Source organism: Anthonomus grandis, chromosome 5 (genome assembly GCF_022605725.1).
Source record: "Anthonomus grandis grandis chromosome 5, icAntGran1.3, whole genome shotgun sequence".
Classification (NCBI taxonomy): Eukaryota; Metazoa; Arthropoda; class Insecta; order Coleoptera; family Curculionidae; genus Anthonomus; species Anthonomus grandis.
Genome location: NC_065550.1, coordinates 13,181,710 through 13,204,154, shown reverse-complemented (window position 1 = coordinate 13,204,154; position 22,445 = coordinate 13,181,710). Strand labels below are relative to the sequence as shown.

Here is a 22,445-nt window from a genome sequence, read left to right as displayed (position 1 = left end):
TAATTTACCCACCTAATTTAAATACCGAATTTTTATTCTTTTTAAAACTCAAAGCGAGTATCAAAATAGTTTGGCAGTTTAAAATTTTAAATGCATAATCTTACTATAAACTACAATAATAACTGCAGTAAAATATTATTTCGAATCAACGCAAAATACGTGCCCCAGCGCGGAATTTTTGCCATCGCGATGCGGTCGTCGCCTCGCATGATTTCGGCTTCTGTTGTGAGGTATCGATGGAAGCGGGGATAAGTGTCCAGGCTAGAACTATCGATCGGCTACGATCGAGGCGGGCGGCGCTGTTTTCGCGCGGCCCAGCCATATGATTCAATCTTCTCACGTGCGCACGTACCAACGAGGACGAAGGGTTAGAGATAAGAGCGAATGTGATGATTAGATACGATTTTTTTTAGTTTAAATTTTTACTTAGTAACACAATGTAAAATGTAAAAAAAAATTGGTGTTGCACATTGTCTTGGAGGGGCGCGCGGCCACGCGGCCTTATGGAGCAACCGCCACTGAACATTGTATAATTAGAGAACTAGACACATGTTGATTTAAGTGCGGACGCGCCTGACCTACCGCCAGGGACTGTCAAAACCTCCTCGACTGTAAACTGGAGGTGATACAAAGGGGATACCTAAGACGACATAAGGTAAGGGACATACGCTATCCAGTATACAGGGAACGGATGGAAATAATAAGAAAAAACACACTATGGAAGGTAGAAAGACAGACAATGGACTTAAAGTAAAAGATGACACAACAGTGCAGGTTAACGCGGACAGAGGCAGAAAAGTGACATAAAAAATGAAACAAGATAATATTAAAAAAAAAAAACAAATTACAAAATATGATATTTTTGCTGCTAACCTACAGTTCTGTTGTTCAGCTAATCAGAGCATCCTCACAGGCTGCGAATCCTTTTCTACAATAATTATTGTTAACGTAGTTTAGTAGGCATAAATGCTGCTAAAATTAGCACAAGAGTAAAAAATATAAACAAATATATAAGAAAATAAAACTAAATACATTTTTGTACCTATTATTTCAAGTTTTCATGAAATAATGGTTATTAAAAATTAAAATGTATTATTCTAATTCTAAGTGTAATTGCCTTTTTTTCTCTTTGACACTTTTCAGCGGCCGCCTAAGAGAGGTTTCTTACTTTATAACACAAATATTTCTGACTGACATTTATTGAAAACTACCATACTTAGAACGATACCTTTTTTTGCCAAATATGTAAAAAATATATGTTATCAAAAATGTTGTTTTTTTTTATCCTACACTACCTATATATTTTGTAAACATATAAATACTCTCCTGGAATTTTTCTTTCCAAAACAATCTCACTTTTAAATCCTAACTTAGTCAACATTTTTTCAATCTCTGTTACATTATTCTCTTTTAAAAGTAACAAATAACAAACTCCATTCTTACTTAGCACCTTTGGCAATTTTTCGATAAATCTATCAGTGATTTGTCTACCTAATTCGCCTCCGGCATAAGCTCTATTAATTCCTCTGCCTACAACTTCATTTTCATTAGTGATAACATATGGAGGATTAAATAAAATTATATCAAAATCACAAGTAAGTCCATCAAATAGATTTGTTGCTATAACCTCTACAGTTTTATTATTGAGCTGTGCTGTATATTGGGTTGCTTGACAGGCACTTATGTTAATATCTGTACTGAAACACATACAAGGATTTGCTAATAAATTGGCTAAACCTGTTATAAGAATTCCACTTCCTGAGCCAACTTCACATGCAAATAAAGGCTGTTTTTTGTTAATAAATTCTGTTTCCTTTTCCAGTGCATCTAAAAAAAGAAAAGTATCTTCACTTGGTTCATAAACATCTTGGTGGTTTGACAAGTTGTAGTGAGGGGTTGGTAGAGGCATTTCTAAAAGCTACTGTTGACTTGTACTACTTGTACAGTCAATATCTGTGATTGTGTTGTTAAGTAGCACTTTCCGTTTTACTGTTTCTTTTTCTATCGACATGTGAACCCTATTAAGCCTCTCTTGAGCGTTCTGCAAATAAAAATATATATTTATTTATTTAGTAGTAGTTAGACAACAGGATACAAAATTGCCTAATTTAAATAAATTACGAAAGTCATATAAATAAGTTACTGTCTGACTAGAGTTGCCTATCAGTAGTTACGAAACGAATTCGAATGAACATTTTAGATGTTGTCGAGTTCCAAAAGAGCAATTGAGTAGGGCGGAAAGTTATTTTTTTATTGAACGATGTACAAATAATAGAAAATTTAAAAAAATGAGGATTGTAAATTTTGGAGAACTGTAATTGTTATTTTCTAGTCACTAGATTATTATTACTGGATATGATTTTAAGTTAACATTTTTCCAAAGTAATCCGCATGGTTTAACCTGAAAACGTCGTCACGCGAAAGGGGTGTTTCGAGGTGTAGGCCGACCTGATTTAATTATTTTATAAACTAAATTATACATATATTTTCTTCTATTTCTCTTATATAAAATTTAAATAAAGAGTAACATGATTCCCATACGGTATGTTAAAGGAAAAACGTATACAACTATTTTGCAATTTTTGAATCGTCCCTGACAAAGATACGGTTAAACAGTCACCATAAACAATGTCTCTATACTCTAGCAATGATAGTACAAGGGAATAGCAAAGCAAATATTTAGTATTTGATGGTAAATGATTTTTGTACTGAAATAAATTTTTTAACCGCCAGTAAGCAATTGTAATTTTGTTTCTAATATGGGAAAACTAAGATTTGAATCAAATATAACTCTTAAATTACTTAAATTATTTTCTGCAACTATTGGCACGACTGTTCCGTTAATATTAATTTTGAAACTTTCGGTGCAGTTTTGCAGATGACTTTTATTTTGCGAAAAAAACACTTCACATGATTTTGAAGCAATTATAGTTTGAGCTTATGGCTTTCAGCAAATAAAGCAAATCTTCTGCAACTAGGAGTTAAATGAAGTATAAATTTGAAATCTCTTAGTGTAGGGATTTTTTTTTCTAAAATGCAGAAATTTAAAATATTCACTAGTGGCTTAAGACAAAAAGGAAGACAAGGAGTCTAAGACCTTTAATGGAAATTTCATCACTTTGAGTTCTTCTAATGACGTCGAAATATTTGTAAAGTTGGCGGTATTCGAAAAAAAAATTATTTAAGCCCTCGACTATATTAAGATTTTCAGGCATTACATTTTCTTTTTTTTTTTAATAAAATTAAGCTTTCTTTTTGCTTTGTTCCGAAATTCTTTTTCCTTTTCTAAAGACATTTGTTTAAAAAAAGATGATTTTCTTCGCGATTATTCGAGTGTTTAGTATAATTCATTAATTGCCTATAATATGCCAAACTGGTAAGCATTTTTGTCATACATATTTTTTATGAGCTTTGTCCCTTTATTTAAAAAAATGTGCTTTACTTATTAAAGGTATTTTTTAAGATTCCATTGAACATTATAAAGACTTTCCAAACTAGTGGTTATTCTGTATCTCTTGCATGAATCTTCGTTTTTATGTATTTCAATTAGTTAGAATCAGGAATGCATACCTGAGCAAAGGTTAAGTTAATTATTTTATTAACTAAATGAACTATATGCTGTCACTTAGTTAATAAAATAATTTATTAACTAAGTTCCCTAAAATCAAGGTACAAAAAATAGTGGAGTGCATATTAAAATATATAAAATATACTGCAGAAGGGATTATTCTGTTTGTTACCAAGGACTATTGGAAAGTTATTATACTCTCCTAGCCTCAGAAGTATGTTTGTTTACTTTTGTTGTTTCAAGCAAAACAGTTCTTCCTAAATCTATATAAAAGCCCTGAAAACCAGTTTAATGCTGAACTCAATTAGTGGTTATTGTAGTGAATAATTAATTTTTGCACGAATTACCTTCATCTACAAGAAATTTGTGTTTGTTTACAATCTAACCTTACAATGTCAAGCACATGCTTCAATGCAATCAAGCATGTAGTTTTGAGGAAGCTACTAGATACTCAAATTGCAATAATACTAATGAATTATTTGTGGGCTTGTTATGTGCAATGTCTTATCAGCTGAAATACGAAATCGGCGACATGACAAGAAGACTGCTGGTTAATTAATTCTATTATTTAATAACTGTAAAACTGATCAATAAACGGGGTGTAATTAAATGATAAGAAGGGTTTCTCGAAGGCTGCGTATTATCAATTATTATTTGGCATATCCCTAATCCCACACACAAGAGGCCTTAATACTGTTATTTGTAGCGTTTCCGACTATTTCTTTATTGTGATGTGTTACACTTGGGACCTCTGTTGTTCAACTTATACATAAATGATATACCATCAGAACAGTATCACTTCTTTTCCTTGGCAGACGATTTAAAAGTATATCTTAAACTTTGAGATACTTAAGATCGACAGAAGATTGCTTCAGGGTTCTTACTGTCTTGCGCGACAGCAGCACTATGTATTGAATGTCAAGAAATGCTACTCAGTTTGCTACAGCAAAAGCAAGAATATTGTTGTCTACTCTACTATAGATTTTCACGTGACAGAGTACTTCTTAGGGGCTGTTCATTAACTACGTAGACCGATTTTGACCACTTTTAAAGAAAGAAAGAAAATGTGCTATATTACGTAAGAATAATCTTGTGTACAAGCATCCTACAAGCTAAAAAAACAAAACAAAAATACAATTTCAAAAATTGACAAAACAATGAACAAAATTAAACACAAGAAGACAAAACTTTTTGAACACGCTTGAATTAAAGATAACTAAATCAAACAATCAATTACTAAATAAAGGTAAACTTGTTGACAAAACTAGAGAAAAAAATGTCCAAGGTTAAAACCTACCATTAAAAAAGTCATCCAGGTTATAATATGCCTTAGCGAATAAAAGCGTCTTTAATTCTCTTTTAAATTTCTTAACATCCGATATATGTCTAACACATAGAGGAATATGATTGTAAATTTTTTTACTTATGTAAATTAATGAGTTTTTGGTAAGGGAAGACATAGGAATAGGTAGGGAAACATCATTTACACGACGAGTCAAATGGCCAGTGTCAGAGGGTAGTTTGGGAATTTTGTGAATAAGAGCAGTTGTTTCTAAGATAAAGAGTGAAAAAACAGTTAGGATTTTTTCAGAGATGAAGAGGGGTTTGCAAGAATCTCTTAAGTTAGCAGAACACAGGTATCTAACTGCTTTTTTTGAATAACAAAGACAATGTTAAGTAGCCCCTTATTAGTTAAACCCCAAAAAGGCATGCCATACCGAGTATGAGATTCAATAAGTGAAAAGTACACTGAACGTGCAACCACCCCTCCCAGCTCTTGTTTTGCCATTCTTACTGCAAAACATCCAGAAGATAATTTCCCAGCTAAATGTAAAATATGATCTTCAAACCGAAGGCGACCATCAATGGTGATTCCTATCCCGGAACTTGCAGCACTCTTTATTCTGCAAAAGGGAATTTTCGTCAAACATCAGACCCTGAACATCGCACTTAAACCCATATAATAGACGTCTTTCTTACATTAAACACGAGCCTGTTGGAAACACACCACCCAGATAAAATCTGAAGGTCTTCAAGGATACAAGTCTTAATATAATCAGAATTTTTATGGCTCCATAGTATGGAGGTATCATCAGCAAACTGAAGCACCTTGCCCTGCAGTTTCAATGAACTCAAGTCATCCACATACAGTAAAAATAACAGTGATCCCAACACTGAACCCTGGGGAACGCCGCATTTTAGGGATCTAGAAGCAAAAAAACGCCCAGACACTGTAACCTTCTGAGTACGATTTGATAGATAGGACTCAAGCCATCGCAACGCTACGCCCCTAAAACCATATTTATCGAGCTTAGATAACAGTATTCCATGATCCACACAGTCAAATGCTTTGGATAGATCACAAAACACTGCCGCCGATGACTCTCCAGAATTCAAGGACACATAGACGCTCTCCAAAAAGCTAAAAACAGCATCATGAGTCCCTTTACCGGCTTGAAATCCAAACTGATTTGCAGACAAAATGCCATTATGATGTAAAAAGGACAAAATTCTGCTTTTTGCGTTTTCAACTAAGTTTTTCAACTATCTTGAAGAGGGTAGACAAAATAGAAATGGGACGGAAATTACAAAGCTGATCCAAATCTCCATCCTTATGAAGAGGGATAACCACTGCCTCTTTTAAACATGAAGAAATATGTAAAGAATTGTTTATGGCAGAAACTAAACCATTTAAGGCTGAATCAGGCAAAAAGAGTAACAATCGACCAACACTCTCTTTGCCTATTTGATGACATATTTAGATATATTTTTACATTTTTATATTAGAGCCCTTCCCTTCCCCACGAAGCCTATCTTAGCTTTTCTCAGACCCCCTTCCACCCTATTAACACAAAAAGCATCCATTATCGGTTCATATAGTTATATTTTTTGTTGCATTTTCGCTAAGGAATTTATGAAAGATATAACACTATATTTCATTATCCAGAAAAAAAGAATAACATATAAAAAAAATTTAACCGCGTAACCCAGGTCTTCTCGGTGTCGCAATCAGCATACCGCGCGACATCGTTGGAGACCGCCGGAGCAATACTCCCGACCCCAGTTCAAGTCGGAATATTAGCGCGACGAATATTTTAAATCAAAATAAATAGTAGGAAATATGGCAAAGCAGGATCAAGAGGAAAGCAAGGACCAAGAGGAAGATCCCGATATCTAGACAGTTCCAAACCGGATAAAGGAATGAAAAAGCATACTTGAAAGAAGTTGCAAAATATCTGCGAAACATCAAGTTATATTAGGCACAATGGGACTCGTCAAAAATAGTTGACAACGACGACAAAAAATAAAGAAGGCAAATCGTTGTGCCTAAATGTTGGATTTCGGAGTAGCTAGAGGATATCTATGCTACTGTGTTAAGAGGTACTATCTTGAAGTAATGAAGACCGTAGGACTGTTAACCTGTCAATAGCGGTGCAGGAAATGAGTTGTGTGTGCAGTAAGTAATCACCCGCAGAGAAAACAGAAGGTTTTGATGCGCCAGTACAACGTGGACAGTCCCTTTCAAATAATTACTATTGACAGGGAATAAGTACATCGTGGTCGTGATGAACTAATTCAGCAAATAGGTTGAGGCATACTCTCTCCACCAAACCAGGAAGCCTCTACTCTCACTGACTCTTTAGGAATAGAATAGATCTGACGTTTTGGTCTACCTTTGGAGAACATTCGAACCCAGGACGAAATTTTGAATCTAGAACAGCTATAAGTAGCTTGGAATCAAGAAAAATAGGACTACTGCATTATACCCGCATGAATAAAACCATTAATCGGTTTGCTAAAGTAGTTTCTAGCGATAAAAGAGACTGGGATTGCTTTCTTTACTTATTTCTGCTGCCTTATCGATCGACCCATCCATGAAAGTTCAGGAAAGTCTCCAGCTCCTATAGTGATGGAAAGAGAACTCCGTCTTACATGCTATCTGAATATTGGTTTCCCGCCAGGAGCCGATGTTGCCGGGGGTACTACGTCAGTGAGCTGTGTATAAGAATAGAGGTCTTTCATAAACAAGTACTTCTGGAAGTCATCAATGATGTCCTTTATAGGATACAAAAACTGCCGCAGAATAAAGTGATTTACTTTAACCGACTGGCCCCTTATTATGGAAACCACGAAGACGCTGACCTGCGGCAAATCCAACCAAGAGATTTGACATTCAATTAATTCAAAACCCGTAATTCCAATGGCCGAAAGGCTCGGTACGGCGTGGCTGTGAAATGTAGCAAAAGTTGTTTACTACTGCAGCTGAGTATGGTCTGGCACATTGTGTGGCTAAGAACTTGCAAATGTCTGGAGAAAGAGGTAAGATTTTCTGCAAAAAGTTTGGAAAAATTAAAGAGCTGCGTCGGTCTAACTCCAGAGGCGGCAAGCACTCAAAATAATAAGTAAATATACTGATAGAAAAATTTATTATTACCTGGTTACCAAAGAGGAGTCACCTCAGAAGCCAACGTGATCTCTAACGAAAGAAGTTGCTTGCCAAGGACCTGAGAAACCTGGCATTTTCCAAGTTGCCAGGCGGACTCAATAACTTGGACTGGAGGACGATTCACAGCATGTTAGATAATCTGCCTAAATGAACATTGGCTCAGGAAGGAACAGCTTTATTGCATGGGCCTAGCAAATTTTCGCTTGACTAGCTATTTCTAGCAGGACTGAGGCCAAGAATGGTGGATGTTGTAAGAGTTGTAAGAATTACATGGATGTCGTAAGACTTACAAGCTCTTGAAAAAATGTCAGTTGAAAAAGTAGGTGAAATTTCTGCCTGTTATTGTAAATCATTAAATTTAGCCATTATTAGTATCGATAGATCTACTGAATTTAGAAATACAGAAAGTTTTTTAGATATTATCAACGATGGTTTTATTCAGATCATTATGCTCTGAAAGCCCACTTCCAAATGCAGCCTTTTCAACAAGAAAAAAACTTAAAAGACTATACAGTCACAGTAAATATGAAACATTTGTTTTCCATGTTCCAAAGAATTATGAATATAACAAATTATTGTTATATTCATAATTCTTGGATATTCAAGAGTCTGATAATATGCAGGATGTTGCTTTATTTAATAATGTTAATGATATAAATATAATACATGTTAACATAAGCAGTATTTACAAGAATTTTAATGAGTTTTTGGTATTTCTTGAGTCATCCAAGTCGACATTTGATGTTCTGATAATGTCTGAGACCCATTATGTATATAATAGCCAAGACTTTGATATACCAGGGTATTGTTTATTATTTAATGCAAACCAACTAAATAAATGTGATGGTTGTGTTGCTTATGTTAGGCATGAGTACCTTGTTGAGCATGAGATTATCAGTCAGAATAAATTACAATTGATTCGAGCAAGAATTTATAAAAACAATACCACTGCGGATGTTTTTGCAACATATCGATCTTTTGCTACATCCAAAGCAAATCGAGGGATTCAAGTGTTGTTAGGCGATATAAATCGCCTAAAAAGATCTTTTTGCAACTCTGTTGCAAAAAGATCTATTCTTTTTGCAACAGAGTGTGAACTCACAAATGACTACATTTCATTATTTCACAGCTATGACTTTGTCAGTACTATTGATAAAGCAACAAGAATAGGTAATTCAAAGTCATGCTTAGATCACTGCTTCATTAGGTGCAAAAACTCATATTTTGGTAATCTAAAGTCTTTAATTTATAGACATAGTCTTACCGATCATGACTCCATCCTATAAGCATTAAAACACAATCAAGTAAAGTCGAACAAAAACAAAACTACTATGAGCAAATTGACTACAGTAACATTGGTAACCTTTTATCTGTAGCAGAATGGGATGAGGTTTTGGGATTGGAGAATGTCCGTGCAAACCTTTTTTTTTAGATAAAGTAAAACATGTGGTTCAATGTTCAACAAAATTAATTGTAATAAGAAATAAAAATAAAAAACTTAAACCGTGGATCACTGGTGGACTCATTAACTCTATAAGGCATAGAGATAAACTAAAGACACTTGCTTGCTCTATAAACAAAAATAATATAAATCTCCTAAATCAATATCAACTGTTTTATTAATAATCCAAAAAAATTATCTGATAAAATTCAATGAAATAACGACTATTGTGCGAATATACAAAAAACACTTGTCAAGTTTTTTCTTAAATCCTGTTTCTGACATAGAAGTGACCAATCAAATAAAATCACGGGGTAAAGAGAGGGGAAGACCATATTTACTCAAATTTGATTAAAAAATTTACATCAATTTACATTACAAAACATTTTCTTGTAAAGTCATTATGTCACCTAATAAATCTAGTCTTTAAAACAGGTTTTTTCTCGGACATACTAAAAAGCACCAAAATACTTCCACTTTATAAGCAGGGCAATAAAAAAACTAACAAATAATTACAGGCGAATTGTCATGACAAGTACAATAAGTAAAATAATAGAGAAATGTTTAAAAAACAACTAGTAAAGTACCTTGAAAATAACAAATTATTAAATGATAAGCAATTCGGTATTAGTGAGGTCGGTATTATTCGATATTAGATTGATACATTAGATGTCACCTACAGTGCTTGTGATGCAGAATATAAACAAATAAAAATTTAAAAAAATTAAAATTGAATACAATAGTAATAAATAGAGGGTTTTTGATATGTAATCAAACCCTGGGGCGTGTGCCTGTTACCAATTTTCAACCTTTTACCCCCTGATGATGGACACCACTGTGTCCGAAGCATGTAGGGAATTTTAAGCTAACTAAATGTTTAATAAATAAGTGGAGGGAGACTCAAGGATTTTCATTTTACCTTATTTTTTTTGCCGGGAACATTGGTAATAAATAATAATATTGTTTATTGAGAAATGGATATATATATGTATATTTTTTTACTTTGTTATTGTTGTCAAAACTAATTATTAAGGATGTACATACAGTATTTTAAATACCATAGTGCATCTATAAAAAAAGAGGCATTGGCAGTATGATTATCTTTTTGTTATTGGTTAGGTAAGTTTATATATTATGTAATAAGTAATGTTAGCCTGTAAGAGATTACTACCCATAATTGTATTGTATTTTTCATAGGAAAACTTTTTTTTATAGACTATATATATCTATTTTTTTTATTTAATAATAGTTTAGTTAAGGTTATTTTCATTAATTTTAGATATCGTAAAAGACCTAGCACCTGTAGAAAGGACAATTTATAAATTTACTATGTGTGAATCATATTGCCAAATAATTGAAATTCAAATAAATGTTCATATTGATTTTATACATGTATATATCACATAGTGTAATAATCGAATATTATTATAGACAAAAGAAATCTAGAAAAAAAATTGGAAATGCATTAACGTGTATAAAGCAATAATTGCACCAAATAAATAAAAAACTAGAATACAAATTTGCTCAAAATTAAACAAGGATTTAAAAAAAAAAAAGACTTTTCATCAATATTTTTTATATTATTATGATATGTGTTTTCCCAAATGTGTCCAAAAAAATAGGCCAAAAACCTGGATTACTCCACAGGTAGTAAATAAAACAAAAATATATAATAGATGGTAATAAACAGATATATATAGAGAGTATAAAAAATATATGTCATCTTAGCAAATGCAAAAAAATACTTTTATAATAATAAATTAGGGCAGACTGACAATTACAGCAAGACTGTTTAGGATATCATGAACACTGAAACTGGAAAAAAAAAACCCTGAGAACATCTGTCCAAGCAAACTAAATAGTTTCTATATTTCCCATGCCGGCACCTTTACAAATAGTCTTCCAAAAACAAATATTAAGGTAAGTATTTATCTAGATAAACAACTGGAACAAGCTGGCTCTATATTTTTCCACCCAGTTGACTATTACGATATAAAAAGTATGATAAATAAACTTAGAAAGGTATTTTTGGTGTTAGTGTTTTTAGTATTAGGAGAGTCTCTGATTATATAATCTCACCAATGGTAGATATTATAAATGCATGTGTGGAGGAAGGTATTTTCCCAGAACAATTGAAGTTTGCCAAAATAATTACAATACATAAAAAACAAAAACAAAGGTAAGGACACAAGGTCACATTACAACGTTGTAATGTGATCTGTGGATGAATGTAGATCTAGGCCTGATGATGCTCCGACAGGAGCGAAACACGTGTAGCTTTTAAGCTTTTTTAAGAAATTATATAGATTGGATGAGACCGTGACTTTGTGTCCTTACCTTTGTTTTTGTTTTCGTTTGGTCTCTTAGAGAAAAATGGATGATACGTTTCTATACATAAAAAAGTAGAACCAAACCTTCCTCAAAACTTTAGGCAGATAACAATACTTCCTGCCTTTTCCAAAGTTTTAGAGACAGTCGTTTTTAATCAGCTGGGGGCCTTTCTCGATAAACATAAGATTCTTATCCCAAGACAGTTCGGTTTTCGAAAAAATGTAACAGCAGATGCCCATTCTATCTTTAGTGAATTGTATAACGGTCTTGAAAATAGATCTAAGTTTTTAGGGGTATTTACTGATATAACAGCAGCCTTTGATTGTGTAAGTCGATGTATTCTGCTGGACAAATTGTATTTTGATGGAATCGGAGGTGTTGCTTTTCAGCTATTGCAGCCTTATCTCAATGAAAGGTACCAGTTTATTTGCTCTAACAATGATGTCAGTGAGCCAATGCTTGTCGAGACTGGTGTGCCCCAGGGATCTGTGCTGGGTGCCCTCCTTTTCCTTCTGTACATAAATAATATTCCACAAGGTTTTACAAATTGTCAGGAAATATAGTGTGTTCTTTATGCAGATGATGCTACATTTGGAGTATCTTTTTGGGGAATGGAGAACCCAGCTGGATTGCTTGGGACAATATTGGATCGGGCTAAGTTATGGTTTGCTTCAAATCAGCTAACTCTGAATAAGTTGAAAACTAAATCTGTGAACAAAAACTTCTAGAAACACTGTCAAAAAACAAAGGTTTAAATTCTTAGGTGACACTCAGGATACTAATCTTTGGTATGTTGATCATGTGATTGCTCTATTGTGCAGATGTTAAGAATGTGGATGATTTGTATGCAGTCTTCGGACGTCATTTATTTATTTTCAATTAGGCCAGAGCCCAATTACTAAGTTCTGATAACATAGCGATAGATAAGATGAAATTATAGGTTTATTTTCGTTTTTTGTGGCAATAAAAGCCTACCATGGTCATACTTAATTATAAAACTTCCTGCATCATTGGATCGCCGCTGTTCAAACTCATCCTTGACTTTCCAAAGATCACTCCTTTGGCACAATTCAAATTAGCTTCCACATAGACTCTCCAAGTAGAACCGAATTTCTTCCGACTTAAGATATTTAGAACTTCAAGATGATGGATAAGTTGCACACGATGGTTGGATACTTAAGTAGCTTCAGATTCGTTGGGCAATAATTTAATGTTAAATAGCATAACATTGTTCATATTTTCTGATTTTATCAAACATCTCTTGCATAAAATCTCTGTCTTTAGATTCTGCTGCAACCAAACTGCTAGGTAGCATTGTGTTGTCATACAATTTTTACTTGTTTTGTCATTACACTGAGTCATTACACTGAGTTACACGTTACACTTGTATGTTTAAATTAGATTCCAAAGAAGATAACTTTTCGTCAAAGGATTCAATTTGCCTTTGAAGTATTGGAATGAGTGCCAGACTATCAACTCATCTAATCACTGCAAAAGTATTTTAGGCTATGTTTGTTCTTTAGCTCAATTACTCTAATTGCAGAACTGGTCAAATTTGCACATTCATAGTCTTGTCCCTTGAAACCTTTGTCTGCACCTATTACAGTCAACATATCTGTTTTTATCCTTATCAGTAAACCAATGCATTAAAAGCACACTGCCATTCCGGTGATTTAGATGTAAGATGATAAGTAAGATTTTTGTAAGTTGACAGTTGTTAGAGCATGTGTGATAATACCATCTCCACTAAAAGTTGCATTGTGTAATACAAAACAGGCAGAAAAACACAAAAATATGAGGAGATGAAGTGATGCTGAGAATGTAAACAAGTATTATTTCGTAAATAAGGAGCTCTCGATGCTAGGAAGCCAGTTTATGTCTGAATATTGGTGTGACTTTTAAATTGATATAAATACTAGGAAATATGGAATTTCACATTAGGAAATATGGTTTACATGTGCAATAAATCAGTTTACTATTTTTGTGCATTGAATGTTTTAATTCACAATTAAATGAAGGGTAACAACTCTACAGTAACTTGTGTCCAAATATTAGTAATACTATGTAATTTGTTATAAAAGAAAAATTATTCAAATGTGACAATCAAATTGAAATTTTTCACAATTATCATGATTAAAGTTGGTTAGGGCTGAGGCTGGGTTTAATTGTTACTATTTTAAATTTAAAAACAAGGTAATATAGTTAGTGTTAAAATAGACTAATAGAACTTACAACACATTCCAAGTGAAATTATCATTGCCTTTGTTAACCACCAAGTTTTACCTAAACCAAAATGAATTTTGTCAAGTATGGCAACAATTTGTAGGAGTTTGCATGCATAACCGGATATATCCACTTTCAGAAAATTTTCAGGAAACACGAAAAAGAGCCTGTATGTTTATATTTAAAAAAAGTAATATTTTAAGAAAATAGCTTTAATTAAGTGGGATTGTCCAATTTATTAACATAAAAAGAAACAAAAAAAAATTAACAATTCATCATTATTAGCAATAAAAGTTTGTATATATCTGCCTTTCCATACAAATGAGACATCATAAACAAAAATATTTATTTATTTCTCTTTAAACAAACTGGATCAAGTAGTATTTGACAAAAGTAATAAAAGGAAAATTAAATTCCAATGTATTGCATTTTCTTCTTGGGTTTCAAAATTTACCAAAGTATCCACATTGGCTCTGGTATTGTTACTATGTCATAGGTTTTTGTACCACAAAAAATCTTCCCTATTTCACCAATCATCCTCAATGATGCTCCTTCATCAAAATATTTAAACCTTTTTTCTGGTATGGAATTACCCAGTGGTAGCATGCTAAGATGTACGTTGTCTTCTGATTTCCCCTTCTTAAGAAGTGATTCCCAAGCTATGTCACAATGATGTAAACAGATAAAATTGAGACATCTTAATTTTAACAGTGGTTTTGTTATGTTGATTCTCAATTTTTTTTAAGTGAATTTTCTTGCATTCTGAAATTCCCTTTATTTTTGTGTATACGTTTTCCAGTTCTTTAACATTATACATTTGCCAGTCAAGGCCCAGTGTTTTTACCAAACCCACTTCCAAATATATTTCAATGTTTTTTTTTGTTGTAATGTCTTATGCACTTAAAACACTAAAAGAACACTTTTATTTGACTGGTCTTACAGGAATTAAAAGCGCGTGGAATCACAGCTCAACACTAGAAACAACAACTACTAGAATAGATTACAGAATATGCACAACTTGTTTATTTGAATATATCAACTTTTGTTATCAAAATTTGGATATATCTGGTTTTGCTCCAATACTTAACATTTTAAATGTGATTTATTTGATTTGCTTCTAAACATATTATTATGAACCTGATATAATAAATAAATGATAACAAAAAACCGAAAATCATTAAAAAAAGATTTTCAGTGAAAAGTGGATATATCCAATTTTGCATCCAAACTCCACAAATATTCTTGAACAAAACTGACATATTGTTGGGTTTTTGCCATGTCTTGAAAATGCCTTCATTTAGAAAAAAATAAAAAAGTTGTGTGGGTCATCTTTTTTTACTAAGCAAAAAAAAAATTCAGAGAATCGGTCTTAAATGGCTCAAGCAGCATCTTCTGGGTCTCTGCATCAATTCTTTTGTGGATTTTAGACTTAAAAGCAACATTTTAAGACATTGTTATCCTTGCAGAAGTAAATTACATAGTATGGCTTGGTTTAGTTTTCACTATCTTTTTGTACCTTAAATTCCTTCCTGGCATGTTTTTTTTTATTAGCGCAATTGCTAAATGTAAAGAGCATTTATGGATTATTGCAACTACTTTGTTTACCTGTAAAATGTTGCTTAAAACAGTGACCCTCTGTTTTGCATTAATCAATTTTTTTAAGTATACTTCTAGATCAATGGATTGTTCTTGTGCTTCTGATATCTTCTTTAATTCCTCACTAAGACTTTCTATACATTGCTTAAGTTCTAATTGAGATATTCTGCAATAAATTAGGAATAATCAATATTGATAATGACCTAGTGAAGGTCCAAAAGGAAGGTTTTTACCTCGTTGCACGCACTCGTTCATCTAATTGATCAACTGTTGGTTTAATAAGGCCCATAAGCCCTTCGGCTATCGTATCTCTAGTGGGATTTTCACAAAAATTTTCTGTGTTTTCATCAATAGAAGTGGCTGTACTTTCCGAATCACCGTCCATGTTTTGTTTACAAATTTTGAGGGTCCTCTCAAAATGACAAATGTCAAACTGTCACCGATAGAGTCACCCAAGCGATCTATCGGTTTTAACCGCGGTTAAGCTCTTGGTTCACCTTGAACAGTCCTTTTAGAACATAACCAATCGTGTCCGCTTGGACGTGTTTGGTTGAAGTAACTTCGTAATTTGTCAGCTGTCACTATCATTATTTTGTTTGTTTTTAAATAATACCCCAGACGCCAGTAATATTATATGTAATTAGTTCTTAAACATAAATATCAAAAAAGAAAACTTATTAGCCATAATACATTTTATGTCATTTTTAAAAAGGAAAAAATTTGTTGTTTTTATTTTTTCCCGCACTTATTTCAATATCCTTGACATTTGACGTTTAGAAAACAGCTCCGGACGTGGGTAATTACTGTTCCAAATTGATGACGTATAAAGGGCTAATTGGTGACGTCACGTATCTCAAGCGGTTATAGCTATAACCGCTTGGACGTGTTTGGTTAATACCATTTAGGAACGGTAATTACCAATAGACCGCTTGAAATTGGTTCATTAACACCCAAAAGCGGCGAATACGCAACTACGTTCCCGCATAAAATTCCGTTTTTTTTTCTATTTTTACTTAGATTTTATTATTAGCAGATCTTAAAATGTATTTTTGTCCTATTCTTCATATATCATTTTTTATAGTATACTATATTATATTTCTCCTATAGCTAGCTTTTTTAAATGTGTGATAAAATAAGCCACCATACCAAGTTTCAACACTTTTTATTGTGTAATTTTATAAAGGAATGCAACTATTTACAAACAAGAAAGAAAAACAAAACAAACAAAAAAAGTATTAAAAATTAATACAAAATATTTTTTTTTAACTAGTACAATTATTTTTCTTGGTCAAATAGTTCCCTATTTACCGCCACTATCCTAATCGGTCGTAAAATTCGGTTCTTATATTACTAAGCTGATATGCAGTTATTTGATTACATGTCGTTAAAATTGCCTGCTTTAATTCTTCTAAATTTTGATAATGCACATCTTTATAAATAACACTTTTAATGTGATCCCACAGGAAAAAGTCATTTGGTTAAAGATCCGGAGACCTGGCTGGTCAATTAATACTTTAATTTAGCCCAATTAGGCCTCCATTAAATACGTTTTGAAGATATTCCCTGGTTGCTGTGAATTGTGCGCAGGACTACCATCCATTTGAAACCAAATTTCATTTTCAGGTGCAACTTCTTTCAATGCTGGTCCAGTTTGATTTTGTAAAAATTTCAAAAATGCGCCGCAAATATTTTTCACAAAAAGTCATTTTATGGCCAAAAATACCCAGCCAAATATTTATCTTTTGAGGGTACTGGGTCCTTGTTCTTACAAGGACCTTGTTCTTACATATCATGTGTTTTTTAATCCCTGTGACTATTCGCCCTTTCCGGAATTTTTATTATTTATTTAAAGGAATGGTATTTGTATTGTTTAGAGTGCGCAATACTCTACTATAATCTTTTTGATCTTTCACCCGGTATGCACTGATCCAGTAATGTTTCAGTTTCGGTCCGTCAAATCTATCTATGTATATCGTTATCTTTAACTTAAACTTATAAAGTGGTTATATGTATATAATTTAAATCAACACATTCAAGCACTTCTGTCATCATCACCAATTTTTGGTCAGACAGTTTTTTGTTCCATTTTCATTCATTGTTGATAATACTATTTCCTACTATTACAAAGTTGCTTTAATACGGCCCTGTCTTGGTCATATTCTAATCGGTTTATATTCGTTTATATTTAAACTTAAAGAATATTCTGTTAAAATTCTAGAAACTAGTAGAAGAATCTTATTGGGTATATATAGCGAACTGCTTCGATGTTAAGTGGTCTCCCCGGGCTCCGACAAACCCTCCACGTCCGCCCAGGGGCCGTATTTTCGAAACCATGCGAGAATCTTCGAATGCGAACAAAGTCGAGCGGCAAAATTCGCACACGAATTAAAAAGTGCATTTTTGAACAGCATTCGATATTTCATGTTCGCATGCGAACATGAAATGTTGTGGCAACGTAGCAAAGTCGAGTGCTATTGGAGGCCGTGTCAACTGGGATGAAGACGATAACGATTTTTTAGCCTAACCTAAAATTTAAGTTTAAAAACATCAAGGAATTTTGAGGTTTTTTCATGGCGTTTCTTGGGTTTTTGCGAATTGACTTTTTTTTTAATGAATTCAAAAAATAAAAAATATTGCGGTTTTGTGTCGAGTGAGCGAAAGAAAGAACTAATTTCATTTATGGAAGAGCACCCGGAATTAAAGTCGGGCAATTTCACCCAAAATTTTTCGGCTAAAACTGCACAAGCCTTATATAAAACTAGTGGATAGATTACACAGTCTCAGGAGCACATAAAGATCACATCATCGTAATATGCTTAATCATTCTATCGTAATAGGCTTGCTTAATTTATATAAGTTATTAAATTAAGCATCTGCATACATTTCAAATGGGTCAAGAAATGAAGAGTACATCCTATTCCTTCTATCTGCCAGAGTTTTAGTCTCTTTCAGTGCATCGACCACGTTTCTTTGCACAAGATTGTTTAATCTTGCCATTTGATTATTGCTATTTTTTTTTCAATAAACAATAAAAAAACACTACGAAAATACTTAACCAACTCACAAATTAAAAAAAAACAAAGCTAGTTTAAAATCAAAACAAGACAAGTGGCAGAATCGCACACGAACTTGAAATTCGAATGGTATATACCCATTCGATCCACCGCATGCGAAAAAGTTCGCATACGAAGCGGTCGAAAATACGAATATCGATTTTTCGTGCGAAATCCTCTAATTTCGTATGCGAATCAAAGTCGAATGGTTTCAAAAATACGGCCCCAGGTCAAAAAACCACCCTCCGCAACGGTCAGCCACCCAGCATAGTGCTACTCTGTCTATATTTGTACATATTTATTAGTATTAGTTTAGTCTGCCTTAGCTTTTATGACAGTATAGAATAAGTTAAGTAGATATGAAAATTTATATTTTAATCTAGAAAAATGAATGTCAGATTCAAAAGTTAAAATGTTAAGTAGTATGGATAGTTGTGATTTTAGTACGCTAAATAATCAATAAGTGATTAGAAATAGTAAGTAAAGTATTAAATAAAAGTTTAGTGTTTAGTTTCAAGTATGCTTATTTATTGAACCCACAGGATAATTCGTGTATAAGATAATGTTATATAACTATTAGGAGAGCAGAAGTTGAAAAGAATCAGAGAAACGAATTTTGAAAATTTTATGGTAAATACGAGAAAGCAAAGTACCGAACTGGACCAAATGAATAAATTCATGTCAGAATTATTAGAGAGAAAAGCGGAGACGACAGGAAAAACAAGAAGAAGGAGAGCGACCACGGCAGGAAAAACAAGAGGAAGAGACACGGGGACAGGATGAGTGAAATGTGACTGTCGATTTCAGATGCGATTTCGTTCGCTGTCACGGAACCTCTCGAACCAATCAAGAAAACTAAATACAGTCAGCACTAAGGGGCGTTGTGGCTTGTGAAGATGAATCATCTCCATTAGAAGCTTGGATAAATCTGCCGAAAGGCTGAGCATTGAAAGGGTAGTTAAGGAAATTTATTGAAGTTAATCAACCTTTACGGTTGACACGGGAGCAGCGGTGTCTCTAATAATATCAAGCATAGTACATGAAGTAAAGATTAAGTCCTTATCTCGAAAAATGATGCTGTGCATGGTGACTGCTTGGAAGCTCTCACTTTAAGTCACAAGATATTGGTGGCTAATATAGAATATGAGTTTATTTTGGGAATAGACTTATTAAACAGCACGGATTCTCATTTGACTAAATGTTCTTAGATCCTGTTCGGAAGAATTTATCTTGTCCAGTGCAAGTAACGGCTTACCTGCTCTAATTGTTGTGGTAGCAGATTCTGTTCGAGTGGGTGGTAATAGAAGATCATTTTTGGAAGATTGAAGAAAAATTCTGAGAGCCTTATTGGAATAATTAAAGAATAAGAGAATGCCCATAAATACCTAGTGGCAAAGATTCTGGTAACATCAGAAGGTGATATTCCCATTGCTAATATCCTCCCCAACTCCTGAACACAGATTCAGGAGACATTGCCAGCCACAATGCAAACACTGTGCCAAAGTAGAAGGACGGGCAAATGTGGCATATAGAAGAAGTCTTAAAATTGAGGTTAGTGAAGGATGGAGTACTACTGAGTTAATAAAAGCCCGACGCGAAGACCAACATATCTCAGCAACTTTTCAGGAGAAGGAAAGCGGCAGATAAAGACCGAGATGGAGCGACCTTTCATATAGAGGGTTGACATGTGCAGTGCATTAGCACAAGATCCACGCACGAGATTGGATTAAGAAGTATAATGTAGGGCTGCCATTCGAAAGACTGACCATCGATATAGCCGGTCTATTTCCTTGAACCAAAGGGAATAAGTACATCCTGGTCGCCATGGACTATTTTCGTATTTACGAATTTTTATTTTCCGGCCATTTGGCCGGAATTCTTTGCTCTTCTTTGAAGTTTTAGTGAACAATGCCTTCAGCAGATTTGGGATCCCTCTAGAGCTGCATTTTGATTAAGGAAGTAATTTCCAATCAAAGCCTTAGAAACTTTCTGAACTACTTGGGATTCACAAAACACGGACAACAGCCTTTCTGGGAATTGGGATCGCTTACTTGCCAATGTTTTTGCAAGCTTATAGGTCTGCAATTCATGATACGAGGTATAACACCAACCGTGGTTTTGTTGGGGAGAGAACTTCATTTACCGTGTAACTTGGTGTTTGGTACCTCAAGCAATGAGAAAGTTACACTGGAGGACTATGTAGACGATGTAAAAATGAAACTGCACCATGTTCACGAACTGATCAGAGAACGACTGCAAAGGAATGCAAGCACCCGGATGAAGATTCGTATTAGGTAGTCTATTTAGATAAGCTTAAGTTATATGTAGGTCAGATTGACCGATCAGATTTGAGAGAAGGGCAATCTTACAGAGTTTCCATACTACGGCCCTGTATTGGCCGGATTATTCTAATCGATTTATATTCATTTATATTTATACTTAAAAACATTGTGGTAAAATTCTAGAAATTAGTAGAAGACTCTTATTGCATATACAGGGGGTTCATTTGAAAACTTTGAAAAAAAAACGCCGAAATACGTCAAAAGGTTTGTCAAGGGGGACAACTTTCTAACCTAAAATTACTTCACCCCTTTCACCCTCTGCCCTCTAGGGTCATCCCCTTAAAAATTTTAAATGGCAAGGGCTTGTTTAAAAGGTCTTTCGAAGTCTTTTATTTGACGTTTGATTTTTTTAAATGGGTCGATTCGTTTTCGAGAAATATGAAAAATCTTTGTTTATCTTAATTTGTTCAGATAGAAAACAAAAACATGAAAATATAAGTTTTTATTTCAATAAATGTTCAAAATGTTGCCTGTTTTTGGCCAAACAATGATATAGGCGATGTTCAAATTCCTGACGGACATTTTCAAAAACTTGTATAATGTAAAAATGTTGTGGGATATCATGGCAGCTGTCGATGATGCGTTGACGAAGTTCATCCAAACTTTCAGGTTGGGGAGTAAACACAATAGATTTCAAATGACCTCATAGAAAAAAGTCTAACGGCGTTATATCAGGAGATCTATCAGGTCCTTCTATAGGCCCCCTTCGCCCTATCTATTTATCTGGAAACTCGTAGTCTAGCCATTGCCGAACGGGAAGAACATATTTGTGTTCTGTGAATAAAAGAGCCATATTTTAGCGAGAAAGCGTCTTTAAAACATCTCATTCGTGCGATCAAGTCATGACGTCACCCTGTAAGGCGCTTTAAGCGTTTAGATCCCGAGATCGCTAATAAATTCGATATGTCAAAGTCAAAGGGAAGCTGTACAAAGAATAATTAACAATAAATATTGATATCAATTTTTTAGAGTTGAGAAGCATTATATTTCTTACTATTAGTTTTAATTTATTTAATATTAATGTATATGAGACAGTTAAGACATCCAAACCAAATAAATATGCAGAAAAAAATAAATTATCTAAAGAGGGAATAGATTTGCAAAAAATACAGTGAACAACGTAAAGGTGAGGTTGCACGGATATTTTTTTAAATTGATTTTTGATTAGTTTGTGTTTATTTCTGTGGAAAAAAATATGAGTGAGGTTTTACGCCAGTAACTTTTTTGTTTATTGTATTTCCTCTTGGTAAATATCTGCCCTTTAAACGTTTTCAGGACGAAATTAATTTGTATTTTGTTACTATCTAGATCTGATTTTAAAAATGTATGAGATCGGACTTAGACTTAAAACGTTTTAAAAACTAAAACAAATGGGTGTTTTCATGGTTTAGGTCAGTCTTCAAAACGGATTCAATACCGATGAAAGGTATAGCTAATATTTATA

General features: G+C 33.5%; 3 protein-coding genes across 3 annotated transcripts in view; 1 reads left to right on the top strand and 2 right to left on the bottom strand.

Moving 5' to 3' along the window:
* LOC126736083 (oocyte zinc finger protein XlCOF6-like) overlaps positions 1-17,920 on the top strand; it is a 66,034-nt gene extending 48,114 nt beyond the window's left edge. Inside the window, exon 7 of the transcript XR_007660606.1 lies at positions 17,825-17,920. The gene's annotated coding sequence lies outside the window, so the exon portion shown is untranslated. The remainder of the gene's footprint in view (positions 1-17,824) is intronic.
* Positions 805-1,909, bottom strand: LOC126736088 (methyltransferase N6AMT1). Its single transcript, XM_050440299.1, has one exon. It carries the CDS (start codon positions 1,907-1,909, stop codon positions 1,292-1,294), a length of 618 nt encoding a protein of 205 aa, XP_050296256.1. The 3' UTR covers positions 805-1,291.
* Positions 1,711-16,010, bottom strand: LOC126736090 (SNAPIN protein homolog). Its single transcript, XM_050440301.1, has 3 exons — positions 15,840-16,010; positions 15,616-15,772; positions 1,711-2,041 (listed from the first exon to the last, which is right to left on the bottom strand). Exons 1-3 carry the CDS (start codon positions 15,989-15,991, stop codon positions 1,919-1,921), a joined length of 432 nt encoding a protein of 143 aa, XP_050296258.1. The 5' UTR covers positions 15,992-16,010; the 3' UTR covers positions 1,711-1,918.
* Positions 17,921-22,445: the final 4,525 nt, after the last annotated feature.

Coding starts and splice junctions, on each gene's coding strand:
- LOC126736088 (XM_050440299.1), bottom strand. CDS start 1,909: ATGCCTCTACCAACCCCTCACTACAACTTGTCAAACCACCAAGATGTT.
- LOC126736090 (XM_050440301.1), bottom strand. CDS start 15,991: ATGGACGGTGATTCGGAAAGTACAGCCACTTCTATTGATGAAAACACA. Junction 15,773..15,839: donor GAACGAGTGCGTGCAACGAG/GTAAAAACCTTC, acceptor AATTTATTGCAG/AATATCTCAATTAGAACTTA. Junction 2,042..15,615: donor TTTTAAGCAACATTTTACAG/GTAAACAAAGTA, acceptor TTTTATTTGCAG/AACGCTCAAGAGAGGCTTAA.